This window comes from Talpa occidentalis, unplaced genomic scaffold (genome assembly GCF_014898055.3).
Source record: "Talpa occidentalis isolate TD23 unplaced genomic scaffold, MPIMG_talOcc4v2.1, whole genome shotgun sequence".
NCBI classification, from domain to species: Eukaryota; Metazoa; Chordata; class Mammalia; order Eulipotyphla; family Talpidae; genus Talpa; species Talpa occidentalis.
The window spans coordinates 26,315,106-26,330,830 of record NW_026555331.1 but is presented as its reverse complement, the minus strand read 5'-3'; the positions used below and the strand labels follow the sequence as shown (position 1 = coordinate 26,330,830).

The window sequence follows — 15,725 nt, the reverse complement described above, 5'->3', positions numbered from 1 at the left end:
AGAGGAAATATGCACTTGTCAAAATCCACTATCCTGAGCGATAAAATAAAGTGAGTTTGAAATAACCTCTGGTTCCAGAATTCTGCCCCATTTGCTAGTTAGGGTCTTCTCTAGTTTTATTTTATCTTATTTTTTTTTGCATCAGCCCACCCCTAAGTCTTTCCTAATGCTCCCACACAATTCATTTTACTGCTAAAGGAATTGTGTAGAGCTGGTCAGGATTGCTGACTGCAGGCATCAGAGATAGTTTCTGTCCTGAGCCCTGGCAGGTGACTTGTAGGTACTCTCCTTAAGCCCCAGTGTGCCTTGGAAGTCTGCTGAGCCAGGAGTGTCAGCCTAAATGCCTTGGACTCAAGGGAATGTTAAACGTTACTAAGGAAAAAAGTCCAGGAAATACACAAGATGAAACTGAGGCAATGTGCAGCATCAAAATCCAAGGGATTGCTTAAAAATCAATAAAAATACATGAGAAGTGGTTTAAAAGAGTCCTCTGTGGCCAAAGCTAGAACAGTTCTAACAACAAAATAAATAGTGAGGTGCTGGATTATATTACAGAAGTATTAAATAAATATAAGTGAGTTCATACTGAAATAAAAACAAACTCATAGGCCACTGGCTAAGTGCCATGACAAGTCGATCTCACCCTCTCGTTAAATCACTTGACTTCAATCGGACCCACTTTTATTCTATATGCTACAAGCTTGACTTAAGAACTTAAAATTGTGGGACCTCCCTGGTGGCTCGGGGTTAAGCTCAGCGCTATCACCAAGTTTGATCCCCGTCCAGGGAGATACCCACATGGCACAGCAGACCTCTCCAGTCTTGCCCACCTCTCCCCTCACCAGTGTATTTCAGTCAATCTGCCTGTTGGCCTCCCTATTCTGTCTCTGGTGAATCCTCTCACTTCCTGCACCTCTGGCCTAAACCCCAGGTCTTGTATGCATAAATAAATAAAAATAAATCTTTATAAAAAAAAGAACTTGAAATTGTATGTCTTCCTCTCTTGAAAATATTTTTAATTTCTTATTTGCTGAGTCTCACCGGACACAGGAAGAGGAACAACAGGGACATTATCTTTTATTAATCCTCACTAGGTATGTAGAGATTTCTGGGATGCTGAATTTATTTAGATTTAAGACAGGTGGACCCAATACTTCAGGTAAATCCTTCAGGTTTTAAAAAGATTACACATGGCTTTACCAGATGCTCTGCAGTTTCATCAGTACCATATGCTTTCTACAGATGCTGTCTCAGAAAAGGAGAGTTACTTAGTTTGAAGATCCGGCTTTCATATTGTGATTATTACTTTAGTGAAAAATAACTTCAAATGCGTTTTTCAGCCTCACCTGTTTACATTGTTTTCCTTGAACAGACTGCCAGATAATTACCCAAATTACTCAAGTAACAAAAGTTACTTGTTGTCCTTGACAAATAATAATGACAAAATTCATTGTAATACTGAATATAAATGCTATTTAAAAAAGGAACATTTATGTTTTTTATTTTTTATTTTTAATGAAGTACCATTGGTTTAAAATAAAACCTTTGTTGTTATTTTAAAGGTGGAATTTCTCACTCAGGTGTGGTCATCATTGCTCTCCCATCACCAAAGCACCTGAAGTCCTCCAGCATCGTCCACTGTGCTCTCTCCAGCCCCCGCCACTCCTGTTCTCTCTCCTCCTCCCTCTAACCCCTCAGATCTGTGGCTGGCTTTCAAGGGTTGGCTTTAATATTTGTACCTGCCTGGCCCTTTGTTTGGTTTCTCTATATTCCACATATAAGTGATACCATCTGGTATTTCTCCTTTTCCTCCTGGATTGCTTCACTTAGCATAATCCCATCCAGCTCCTTCCATGTTGCAACAAATTGTCAAAAGTCCATCTTTTCTGGTTGCTGAGTAGTATTCCATTGTGTATCTATACCACGTCTGCGTGATCCACTCATCCATTGTTGGGCACTTTGGTTGTTTCCGTATCTTGTCTATTGTAAATAATGCTGCGATAAACATAAGAGTGCAGGTTTCCTTTCAAATTAGTGTTTTGTCCTTTGGGTAGACAACGAGGAGTGGAATGGCTGGGTCTTATGGCAGATGCATTTTTAGTTGTTTTTTTTTAAAGATTTATTTTATTTATACAAGCACTGGGTACAGTCAGAAGTGCAGAAAGGTGAGAGAATTCACCAGAGCCAGAGCAGGGAACAGAACAGGCAGACTGACAAAATACGCTGTTGAAGGGAGCAGCGGGAGAGGAAGGAGAGGTCTGCATGCCATGTGGGACCCTCGCCGGTGGCCAGGGATTGAACTGGCACTGCAGAGGATGCGGGCAGCTTCGCAGCCCTGCGCTCAAACACTGCGCCACCAGGGGAGGCCCTGCATTTTTAGTTTTTTGAGGAATTTCCACTATTTATTTTTATTGAAGTTTTTTCGGTTTACAAGATGATATATGGTTTAGAGGCATAGGATCACACCTTTTGGGTGTACATTACCACATGGACACCCACCACCAAGGCACTGTAAGTCCTCCACCACTGCGGAAAGGGGAACATTTAACATTTACATTGGCATGTAGAAATAGTAAATAAATTGTAAAATTTGAAATCCAGTCTATTGTACATGCCCTTTAGAGTATGAAGTTTGCAGGAGAAGTTGCTATAGATAATGAAAACTAAATGATTTTTATTTATTTTTAAATGTATTTATATATATATATATTTACATCATTGTTCATTTTTAAACAATGTCACCCCTGCACCATCATCACAGTACTCTGTGCTCCTCATTCCCTCCCTCCCATCCTTCTCCCTCCCCATCCCCTGATGTCTCTGGTTCATAATTGTCTGTTTTGGTTTTGTTGTGTTTTGTATTATTATCCCCCCCCCATTTCTTATTCAGTTCCCCTATATTCCTCCTATAAGTGAAACCATTCAAAGAAAACTAAAAGATTTTTAAGCTAATTAATGTGACTCTCCATTCCATTTTGTTAATAAACAGAATATCTTCAGTTAAAATATAACTGAATTTATTGCATGAAGGTATCTGTTTGGACAGTATATGATTATTAAATAATTTTCTAGCTGCCACTGATCAAAGGTCAAAAAACAACAGAATTTTTGCTAATAATTCAAATTGAAATATTTCATCATCATTTCTCTTTAATGCTGGGGGAGTATGGCCCGGGATATGTTGCTTAGTCTCCCAGAGTCTATGTTTCCATATATAATATGAGGAAATTGAAACAATTGATCCAGAATATCCTTTCCTGATCTAAAATTCTATGGCATTTTAGTTTATTGAGTTTTGATTTTATTATATCTTGTTTTCTTCTGCCCTGCCAAAAAGTTAATTTAAGAAGGACTGATATGGGATCTAGATATGAACAAATTCTTGTTTCCTCAATTCCTAGCTGTGTGAACATGAATAAGATCTCTTTTTCTGAGGTTATTTATGTGTAAAAAATCCCTTCCTTGTGGAATTATGATAAACATAGACATATTTCAAGCTCATGATAAAAGCCCTTGAAATTATTGGGATACAAGGAACATACCTCAACATCATAAAGGCCATATATGACAAGCCAACAGCCAGTATCATTCTCAATGGTGAAAAGCTGAAAGTATTTCCATTAAGATCTGGAACAAGACAAGGATGTCCACTTTCACCACTGCTTTTCAATATAATACTGGAAGTCCTAGCCAGAGCAATAAGACAAGAGAAAGACGTACAAGGAATTCAAATAGGAAAAGAAGAAGTCAAACTATCACTATTTGCAGATGGTATGATAATATACATAGAGAACCCCAAAAACTCCACAGAAAAGCTAATTCAACTCATCAGTCAGTTCAGTAAAGTGGCAGGATACAAAATCAACACGCAGAAGTCAGTAGCCTTCCGATACACAAACAATAAATCTGAAGAAGAAGAAATCAAAAAAACCATCCCTTTTATTATCAAAACAAAAAAAATCAAATACTTGGGAATAAATCTAACAAAAGAGGTAAAGGACCTATACAAAGAAAACTATAAAACACTGTTAAAAGAAATAGAAGAAGTCACAAAGAAATGGAAAGACATCCCCTGCTCATGGATTGGAAGAATAAACATTATTAAAATGGCCATCCTACCAAAAGCAATATACAGATTCAATGCTATTCCAATCAAAATTTCAATGTCATTCTTCAAAGAAATAGAACAATTATTGATGAAATTCATATGGAATCACCAAAAAACCCCGAATAGCCAAAGCTCTCCTGAAAAAAAAAAGGGAATGGAGGCCTCACACTCCCAGATTTCAAACTATACTACAAAGCCATAATCATCAAAACTGCATGGTATTGGCACCTACTAAACAGAGCCTCCATATGATCCAGCAATTCCACTCCTAGGTATTTACCCAAAGGACACAGAATCATCAATTCCAAAGAGCACCTGCACCCCCATGTTTATAGCAGCACTGTTTACAATAGCTAAGCTTTGGAAACAACCCAAATGCCCAAAAATAGATGACTAGATCAAGAAGATGTGGTACATATACACCATGGAATATTACTCAGCATTCAAAAAAGACAAACGCATGCCATTTGCAGCAACATGGATGGCGCTGGAAGGGATCATGCTCAGCGAAATAAGCCAGAAAGAAAAAGAAAAATACCGATGGTATCACTCATAGCAGGAATCTAGAAAACTTAAATAAGGGACCAGGAAAATGAATAACTATAAGAAAGTGAAAATCAAAATCAACAAATAACTATGAACCAGAGACACTCTATGGGGGGGGTGGGTAGGGGAGGGATTGGGGTCAAAATAAGGGGTCACAATTGTATGGGGAATATAAAAATAAAATTTATAATAATAAAAAAAGTATTTCAAGCTCCAGGCACTGATCCTGTATTTATAATTCATCCGGTCCTCAATTATCTGTATTTCTTTTCTTATCCTGCTTCATTTTGGAAATCTCCAATCTGCTTTTTATTTTTTTTTTAAAGATTGATTTTATTTATGTATACAAGAGCTAGGGTACAGGCCAGAGGTGCTGAGGGTGAGAGGATTGACCAGAGACAGAGTGGGAAACAGAGCAGGTAGACTGACTGAAATACACTGCTGAAGGGAGCAGTGGGCAAGTCAGGAGAGGACTGCTGCACCATGTGGGTTGCTCCTTGGCTGGCTGGGAATAGAACTCATACTGCAAAGGCTGTGGACAGCTCCATAGGTTGCCTCTTAACCCCTTGTGCCACCAGGGAGGTCCCCAATCTGCTTTTTAAATAAAATCTTCTGTCCTCTGGTCCCTACAGAAAAAGTTATAATCCTGGAGATTGTATAAGATATATGTGAAAATATAGAGCTTTAATAGATAACACTTCAGAGACCATTTGCTTTTTCCTCCTGAGTTATCTGCTTGATGTTTCTTTTGGCTTTGGAATCTGACTTTGGCCTTTTTTATAAGTGAAATATGTCTGAACCATGAAAATGGCATGATTCCTAGGTGATATAAACCTTTCCTCATTTCTCCTTTCTACCAATTTTTATTAATGCTGACTATTTTATATCCAACTTATTTTAATTAAAATAACATGTTTTTATTAAACAACATGCTAGAAATTATACAAAATAGAAGAAATGAAGCATTAACACACTCTTCCGAGAGAATTACTTTATACAATTTACCAGATTGTCTAGCTACAAGTAAACTATATATACAATGAGTTAAACTCTATACTATGTGGTTCTGATATGAACACTAAAATATGTGTCTGCAAGAGCTGGGGTATGTGTTGATTTGTGCACAGGTATTGCCCCAACATCTAGCATATGGCAATAATTATTAAGTATTATTTTTAACCTAATAGATCTTATATACTTTTTGTACCAATAAATATGATTCTACACCATCCTTTTCACTGACTGTATAGTATTCTATAGTCCAGTTATATCACTACTTACTCCATGATCCTCTGTTATTGGACTTGTCAGGTTTTGTATCTATTCTAATCAACATCCATATAAACCTATGTCTTCTCCTTCTGTATGTGATTTTGGGATAAATTCATAGATACAGAATCACCAAGGTCAAGTAATCTTTTCAAAATTGTGAGGATCATTACATATTGCCAAACTTCTTTCCAAAGGATTATGTCAATTTACAATTCAATAAACAGAAACTATTTCTCTGAACTTTAACAAGTATTAGATACTATGTTGGGCAGAATATAAAACCAGGTCAAAAGCAGGTCATTGCATACTCACTATTGAGAATATCCATTTCTGCATTCAATGATAATAACCCAGGACATCTTTCCAAACTCTCATTCTGAGATACAAGGATCTGTGTTCAGGATGCATAAAACCTTGCTAAAATAATGTAAAGAGAGTTCTGTCTTATTTGTTTCACTCTCTTGGTTAATTTAGGAGATATGACAGGAAAGTTTCTATAAATATTCCATGGACATTTACATCAATACTCTCACTTTGACATTCTACATTAAAATCATTTTCAGTAAGTCATATTTCACATTTGGATAGTTTGACAGTGCCCATTTAAATCAATCCCAAACTGTTATGAAAGCCAGAAACACTGTAAAACATTGTGAAATGTTTGTAGCCTCTACAGTGTTCCCCCCTTAAGGAATCAAATGTGAAATGTTTGTGTGGGAGCTGTTTTTCCAAGGTAAATAGATTGTTATTTATATCTCTAGGTGCAAATGCTTAGAAATAACCAGAACACATTGTAATAGAATGTGGCCTTACATAATTTTCACAGCTTCTGCATTCTTGTCAGCATGGCCATGATGCAGCTTTGATAGTTTGATCTGAGTTTGACCCCTGGGCGTGATTCTTGCTCACAGTTTGTCATCCGCTCTTATGTGAACAGTACACCTAACAGTGTGCAGTTGTGCTTCCTGTGTCTTCTAACTTTAATATTCAGGAAAATCAATGTTGTTTCTACTGTGTCTGCACCTCCAGCCTTGAGATCTCCCCACCCCGTCAAATATATTTCTGTAATATTCCTGTTTACACCAGACTTGAGATCCCAACCCCCAACCCCTTCAAAGATATTTCTGTATTATTAATACTTACACCACCAAGTCAGAGCCAATGGCTTTATGCTTTCTGCATTGCTGAGCACTCCATTTTATGTGATCAGTTAATGATTACCAGAAGCTTAATACATGATCTTGCTGTTTACAAAGTAGCCCAGAGAGGGATTGTTGCCAACAAGAGCAATTAGGAAGGAGACTGGGTTAGTGTAGAGTTTTAGAAGAGGGAGTGAGAATTTTTAAAAGAGTTAAACAGTATGTTGAGAGAAAAAAAAATGTGAAATATGAACTTCATTGCATGCTAAAAATAGATTATATAAATGCAGACAAAGAGGCTAGCTTCCACCTATCAGAGAAGGAGATTATTTACTTAAAAAAAATAAAGTTGCCCAAAGACTTCAAAGGAGAAATTATAGTAGAGAACATAATATAGGCAAGATTTGTGCTTTAACAATAGAGATAGATTTGAACTGTAATGCTCCGGCTAGCATAGAGTGATGGGGAAGAAATCTGAAATTAGCTCTTTGATAAAGGATCATTTGCAACATATAGTGTGGTGCCTGCTAAGCATAAAGATTGAAGGGAAAATAGTTACTAGTTGTCAGGCTGTTCACATTACCACATTCATTTTTCATTTTCATGTTAAGAGTCAGTGTTAGCTGCCTCGTATGGAGACATTGAAGTTATCTCTAAATGGTCTGGAAAATTCTCAATTTTTTTCCAAAACAAAATTTTAATTAAACTGTTATGCAAAGTTAGAGAGGCAGGTCGTGACCAATGTTTCAAAGACACTGACAATTAAATGATATCTTCATTGACCTGCTTTTACTTATTTGAGATTTATAACTCATCAAAACCAACCTAGTGTTGTACTCCCTGATAGCGTAGGGGTTGAATCTCAACACTATCAACGCTAAGGCCTGATTTCTATCCCTAGCTAGGTAGCAGACCTCTCCTGTCTTGCCCACTGCTCCCCTCAGGAGCGTATTTCAGTAGATCCTCCTGTTCTGCTCCCATTTTGTCTCTGGTGAATCCTCTTACCCCCCGCACCTCTGGCCTATACCCCAGTTCTACATATAAATAAATGAATCTTTAAAAAAAAAAAAGCAACTAGTGTAATAGAAGGAGACAGAACTTAGGGAGTCAGTCCTAGAAACTGCATTAACTGCTCTGTGATCTTGGGGATCCTATGTTCTTTGAGCCTCATTGACTATATATGTTGATGGAGATAGAGAATTAAATGAAATAATATATACTAAACACCTTAGTCAAAAAAGGCAGAGAAGTAGTGTAGATTTCTTTCTCATTACCTCCCTATGCAATGTGAGAAAGATCTACATACTCTTATCAAATTAAATACCTTATAACATCGTACAATTAAGTTCAGAAACCAATACTTACTTTGAAGAGAGAATTGGTGTTATCAAAAATGTGAGATGAAATCATTGCTGGAGTTAAGGCCTGACTTTGCTTCAATTTCTTTCTCTCTAGTATCATGATGCTTTGATTACAAGCCACAGAAAACCTATCTCAAATTGATTTAGAAATTAAAGGAAACTCAGTGTATCTGAAATCCAACTGACTTGAGATAAGGCATGATCTGGCTACTTAATTATATGAGAGGACCTATTTTTTTGCTTTTCCCATTTTGTTCTCTGCTTCCTTGGTGCTCCTTCCATTCACTGTGATCTCATCGTCCCAAGATGGCTATCTGTTCATATTCAAATTTTTTATGATTGAGATGCCTGATCTGAAGTAGTTATAATCTATTGTGAATGATTAAGAATCTGAACCTTATACATATCCTTATATTCATGTTAACCAAGAAAAGAACAAGTTTTCCTGCTCTCAAATGAAAACCTAAGCTTATATCTAAATAAATCAACTTAGAGCTCTTACCCACCCTTATCTCAATAAATGCCACTAGAATGGAGTTATGCTAATTATCTTAGACCTGAGCCATAGATTCTACCTTTAATTTGAAAGTCAAGACAGTTACCTGTGAAGCACTTGGGCTGAACTGGAGAGGGGTGGACCTAGATCATGAATAGGAATTCTATTACCAAGAGTAACGGGAATATTTGCTAGGTGGTTAAAAAGGCAGATATCCATAAGCATAATGATGACTAAAAGGAAAATATCTGGTTTTATTTGTGTACCTGATGTATTTATTTATCTGATTGTGTGTTTGCATTTATATTAATTTATTTGACTGTGCCTGTTATATTTATCTGACTGTATATGTTATATGTGTATATTTATCTGAATATATATACATGTGTTCATATATATTAATATATGCGCACACATATATATACACATATATCTGAAAAAAGAAGCTTAAAGTTCATCTTATACTTCCAGAAATTAAATTCAAGGAAGTTTATTGAAACTGTTCAGACAATGTGTTCAGTAATGACTCTGCTAAATTAGGTCAGAAATACCAGTTAAATCCTAGTTTTTTATATAAATATTTTGTTTTCTGGTGTTTTAATTTAGTGGGAGAAATAAATTGATCATCTAACCATTAGTCTTTCAAGCAAAGCCATTTTAAATACTTGAACAGTAGTCTATTGCTGTCAATTTATGGTTCAGTGCTCTAGGAAGGCATCTAAAATATGCAGTAAAGCAAGGTTTCTTTATGCTTATGATGTCGAATACCAAGTGCCCAACATTCTATTGTGAACAGTTGAGAAAATGACTGTCATTTCAACCCTGGTGCAGAAAATCATGTGACTTGAAACTACTTCTAATCTCATCCCAATAAAGACTCTGAATCTTCGACAGCTAGGTCCGGGTCACATGACATAGAATGAGTGATTCTTAATTTTTTTTAAAACGACATTTATTGCCAGGAGAAACTTAGATGACTTCTGGGACATCTGGTTTCAAATATAATAGCACATTGTGCTCTCAAATAGCTGCATTATTGAGCTATAGAGTGAGTTATTTAAGATTAGCTATTTAAATGTTGGGAAGTGACTACTAAATATAGTGATTTTAGTTTTGTTGTAATTAATGATGAACTGATCTTCTGAATGTCATCAACTAAATACAGCTGCTTCTGCCACAGAGAAGGATCAACAGTTAGGATACTAATTTGGCTGCTAAAATAAAGGCCAAAGATTTTATTTTTGTCCCCTACAACAATCTTAAGTTAAGTAGCCCCACACAGGTTTTCACTATCAATGGCAAAACTCCTAGTTCTCTGGCATCCTTAATATTTATCTCCCATCTTTTGGTTGAAAAAGACTTCTCTAGTGTCTACTCCAACATCTTCATTTTCAACCAGTGAATAGAGAAAAAGGAAAGATGGACACAGAACTTTCTTTGCGGGAGCTACATTAATGCTGCTACTATTCTGTTTGCATCTCCAGACTGGAGATTCCCCTACCCTTTGAAAAGATATTTCTATAATGCATTATCCTGGAAGACCAAAGCATTAAATGGCTTTGTATATTTCTGTGTTGCATAAAGCTCAATTTTATATGATCAGTTGTTGCCACATCGAAGTTGCCACATCACTTCTGTCCATTTCTCATTGACTGGTCACATGACCACAGTTGGACCCAAGAAAGGCTGGGAGATAAAATGTGTAGCTACTGCTGTGTAGCCTAATGCCCAGTTAAACCTTCTCTCTCTGTAGAAGGTGAGTATCGATATTAGGCAGGGAACTCTGGTATATAACCTTTAAAGAAAGGAAGGCACTTAACTTCTTCTTATCAACCAGAGCTAAGGAGTATCTGTCCAATTAGTGTCCCAGGTGTCCAAATGTGCTCTCAGGGACAGAATGTAATATTCTTGTACAGAGAGATGTTGTTTCTAGTTCAGTCTTCATGGGTTATAAAATTAAGCATTAAACATTTTTGACATATATTGTTTATATCTGGTTTTTAAAAATGCACATATCTGATAGTTTGGAAAATACAGAAAATATTAACAAGGTAACAAAATAATTCCATTAGCCAAAATTACCCTTAAAAAATTTGGTACATTTTTGCTTATGGCTTTTCTCCATGAAATTTATAATTTACATAATTGTCTACAGCTTTGCAATTTTAACCTGATGATATCTATTATTCTCACATTATTAAAATGTGATTCTAAATGTCAATTTTTTAATTTGCACCAATTTAACCTGTAAAAGTACCAAAATCTATTTGACATGTTGCTAATATTAGATGCTTAAAGGGTCCAGTTTTTGTTGGTATTAATAGTGCTCTAAAACCATATTTGTGCATGCATTTTTGTTGTATTTGCATTATTATTTATTAGAATAATCTTGAAATGCAATTCAATCAAAGAGTAAGGAATATTTAATGGCTTTAAATGTGCATTCTAGATCACATTCTACGAAGGTTATTGGAATTTTTTTCTATTACTAGCTTTTTTCACATCACTCTCACTATCACCATAGTGACTAAGTAAATGCCTCACTTGATTGTGTGAAGAAAGACATCCACAGACACTTGATCATGATGAGCCTGAGTATGGGTTCATATGCATCAGTGATGTTTTCCTTTTTACTTTAAAATTTGTTACTTGTTATTCACTCCTTGTTTTATTAGAAATACCTACTACCATTTGTTTGACTGTTAAGCCAGGTACAGAATGAATGATTTTCTCATTCAGTGATACCCATACTTAACAACACCAAGCAACTTGATTCAGTTAGGTAACTTGAAGAACATATCTTTTTTTTAAAAAAAGAACTGATATAAGAAAACTTAAATAAGGGACCAAGAAAATGAATAACTATAAGAAAGTGAAAATCAAAATCAACAAAAATCTATGAACCAGAGACACTTTTGGGGGGGGTGGAGGGAGGGGAGGGATTGGGGTCAAAATGGGGGGGTTGAAATTGTATGGGGAATATAAAAATAAAATTTATTATTAAAAAAAAAAGAACTGATATAGCTTTGCTAAAATAACTGGCACCTCATTTATGTGCCAAAGCTCAGGCAATTTTCTCAGAGGGAAGACTTCAAGTTCTCATTTCAAAGCACATTAACTCTGAATTTAGATAAAATCATAACACATTTGATTATGATTTCCAAGGACATGGCAGATTGAAAACAGCACATTAGAAAAGAGCAGCAGACATATTAACAACAAAAAATGGTAGCTGAGAGATTAACAAAGGAGAGAAAGATTCTGTGTGTTTACAACCTATACACACATACAACAGCAACCTGAAATTCTACTTTTTTAATTGTAACACTATTATAACAATAGCATTTAAGTAAATTATGACTCATCTATTCAAAAATATTAATAAGTCTCTATGTTATTTTTTTCTCTTCCTTTTTTTCACATTTTATTTAATTTTTATTTTTTATATTCCCCATACAATTACAATCCCCTTATTTTGACCCCAAGCCCTCCTTTCCCCACCTCCCCACCCCCCATAGAGTGTCTCTGATTCATAGTTGTTTGTTGATTTTGTTATTTTCTTTCTTATAGTTATTCTTTTTCCTGGTCCCTTATTTAAGTTTTCTAGATTCCTGCTATGAGTGCGACAAATGCCAAATATGATAAAAGCTGGATTTGATTTGAACATACAGTTTGATCACAAATATGATTTTAAATCTTACGAGATCTTAGAAGTAAATGCATTCAAATATTAACTTATTAACTATGCTTTTCTCAAAATGTTTTTTTATATTTCTGTATCTTCTAATTTTCTAAAATGCATATGTATTACTCTAATGAAAAAAATGTTAATTTTGAATAATCTGGAAAGTTTAAAAATAGCAGTGATCATTCTTATATATATTAGTAACATATGGAATTATACAATAATTTTTGTGTATAACTTTAGCCCAGTTAACACAAAAGAGATCCTGTTTGGTTTCCCAATCACAATTGCAAAAGTCCTAGGAGAAGCATAATCTGTTTTCAAAAGGTTTTTATCTAGAGTAAAAATAAACATGTAATACTTATAATATATAAAATGGAAACCAGCAGAGCTTGAAAACATGCAGTTAGGAAAAATTTAAAAAACTAAGTACTAAGGCATTGTTGATGTCTCTTAGGTACTTTTAAATCATTTGTTTTGTAAAGTTATGACCATAATGATTGATGATACATTTTGACCTTTGAAAGGATGTTCTTAAATTAGGTAAGTCAAGGATCATTATACATTCAGAGAGCATGCTCATGCTATATAAATCATATTGCAGACATTTTACAAATTAAAATTACATTTCAGGCCAATAAAACGTCAACAATTAAAACCAAAAACTTATTTCAAGAATTTCCACATATACTTATCTGACATGTAGGAATGGGATGTTTATATAAATTGTTTTTATGTACTATAAATATTCCTTTTTGTATTTTGGGGGAGTAATTTTAACATTTTTACTTAGAAGAATTCATAATATTTTCCAAACAATTATAAAATGGATGAAATGATTCCTTTAATATTAGCTTATATTGATCATCTGCTGATTTTTTCTAAACTAATCATACAAACATTTAAGTTACATGATTTCCTTTATTAAATGTTAATTGCATTGCACATATTTCTGCATGTGCCAGCTTTTAAGTTACTGTCTCTGAGTTCTGAGCCCATATTCACCATCACTAGCTATACGCCCTTGCTTTTATCTAGTTCAGCCTTCCTAAATTGTTCAGTTCTTCAGTTCAGTGAAATTTGGGGTAGTAATTGATTTAAATTCCAGTTTTACCAATCTCATGGCAGCCCAGATTCTATTACTATCCTAGGCTCACAGCAGAAGTGTGTGCTTTTTGGACTAACCACACACTTCCAGCCCTCTGTGTAAAGTCATTATTCATGATTTCAGTTGGACTACTTATACTGATGACCAGCATTTTCTTATTGTGTGTGACTGAGTTCTTTTAAATGGACAGAATGACAAGCAGAGAATAATTTAAATAAGGACCCTTTCAAACTTATAATTTCTTTTCCTTACCATCGTAGACATTTTTGAATATAAGTCTTAACTGTTTTTGAGCATGCAGTATACACACATGGTTATGAAATATGTCTCCAGAACATTTCATCTTACATACCTGAAACTCTATGCCCATAAAAGTTCCCTTTTCCCTCTTCTTGCCCTAGCCCTTGGCAACCACCATTCTACTTTCTATTTCTATGAATGTTACCTCTTTAGATATCCTGTATAATGAGAGTCATAAAATTTTTGCCTTCTTGTGACAGATTTATTTCCCTTAGCATGAATTTCTCAGGGGCTACCTTGTGGTATGTGGCAGGATTTCCATCCTTTTTTAATGCTCAATAATATTTCATCATGCGTGCATGTGAAATTTTGTTTCTCCTTGCATCCCCCACTGGTGGACATTGGTGGTGTTTCAATCCTTGCCTAGTGTGAATAGCACTGACATGAACACGAATGTGAAAATATCTCTTTAAAAACCTACATCCTGGGCCTCCCCTGGTGGCACAGGCAGTTGAGCTCAGCGTTGTGAGGCTGTCTACAACCTCTGCAGCATGGGTTTGATTCCCGGGGAGATACCCACATGGCACAGTAGACCTCTCCTGTCTCACTCGCTGCTCCCCTCAGCAGTGTATTTCAGTCAGTTTGCCTGTTGTGTTCCCCACTCTGTCTCTGGTGAATCCTCACCCTTCTGTGTGTCTGACCTGTATCCCGGTTCTTGTATGTATAAATAAATAAATCTTAAAAAAACAAACACCTACATCCTTCTTACCCAATGCTGGCCACCCTTGCAAATAAACATGCTTTCCATATATCCAAAAGACATACAGGTCCTGTGTTGTTTTTTTTTTTTTTCATTTTTAAAGAAATCTCCATTCTGCTTTCCACAATGGTTGCATGACTTTATAGTTCTACTGACAATACCCTAGAGTTCTAATTGCTCCAAATATTTGCCAACACTTGCTATTTTCTGTAAAACCCATCTTTTTCTCTTTTTTAATGAAATAATGTGTTTTTAAGTTCTGAAAATATATTAATACTGAAGTTAATACTTAGTGATGAACACTATGGAGACAACATATATAAATGTTCTCCAGTCTTCTAAGTGGGTTTAAAATTAAAGGAGCTAAGTATTCCCAGAACATTCCCTTGAGTAAATGAATAACTTGCTCTTTTGAACCAAAACACATATTTGTTTCTTCATTCTTTTGGCTAACACTGTCTTACCCAGCTCTAAAAGCTTCTTAAATTTAGTCAGAGGGAGACAAGTGGGAAGGTGTAGACTTCTCACTGAACAGTCTGCTAAAGATTAAGGGGGGGAAATGGTGCTATTCAAAGACATGATGTACTCGGAGACTAAGAGTTTGGTATGGAAATAAACCCAGTGAGAACCTAGCAAGAATATTTGAAAGAGAACTCGCCAAACCACTGCTGCAGAAGGCTGAATTCCAAGGAAATATGTCCAATATCTATGAAGCTGAGAAGTAAGTTTCTGAAATCATGCCTTCCAATTTTTCTAATTCTCATTTTCCATGATATGTCTGTCATTACTGGCAAAAGCAGCTTTCTGCCACTGGGTAGCATGGGAATTAACCAAATTGTAGAGTACTGTGGAAATAACAGTAGGTTCAGGCCTTTGTATATCGGCTATTTGATGAAGTAAGTACCAGAAATTGCCAACCTTTGGCTTTAAGTAACATAACCCGAGTTATGTCACTTGTCTGCAGTATTTTGATTCTGTAATATAAGTTAAAAAAAAACTGTTGTAGGGCC

The 15,725-nt window shown here is 35.5% G+C and overlaps 1 protein-coding gene across 3 annotated transcripts in view; it reads left to right on the top strand.

The window, feature by feature from the left end:
* The window catches only part of OXR1 (oxidation resistance 1), a 285,034-nt gene that overhangs the window by 144,527 nt on the left and 124,782 nt on the right, over nucleotides 1–15,725 (top strand). Inside the window, exon 1 of one of the 3 annotated variants that reach the window (XM_037502800.2) lies at nucleotides 15,409–15,436. The exons of the other annotated variants lie outside the window; for them this stretch is intronic. Within the exon in view, the coding sequence (XP_037358697.1) occupies nucleotides 15,424–15,436 (13 nt within the window). The 5' untranslated portion in view covers nucleotides 15,409–15,423. Of the gene's footprint in view, nucleotides 1–15,408; nucleotides 15,437–15,725 lie in introns of those variants that run through there. 3 annotated transcript variants of the gene reach the window in all.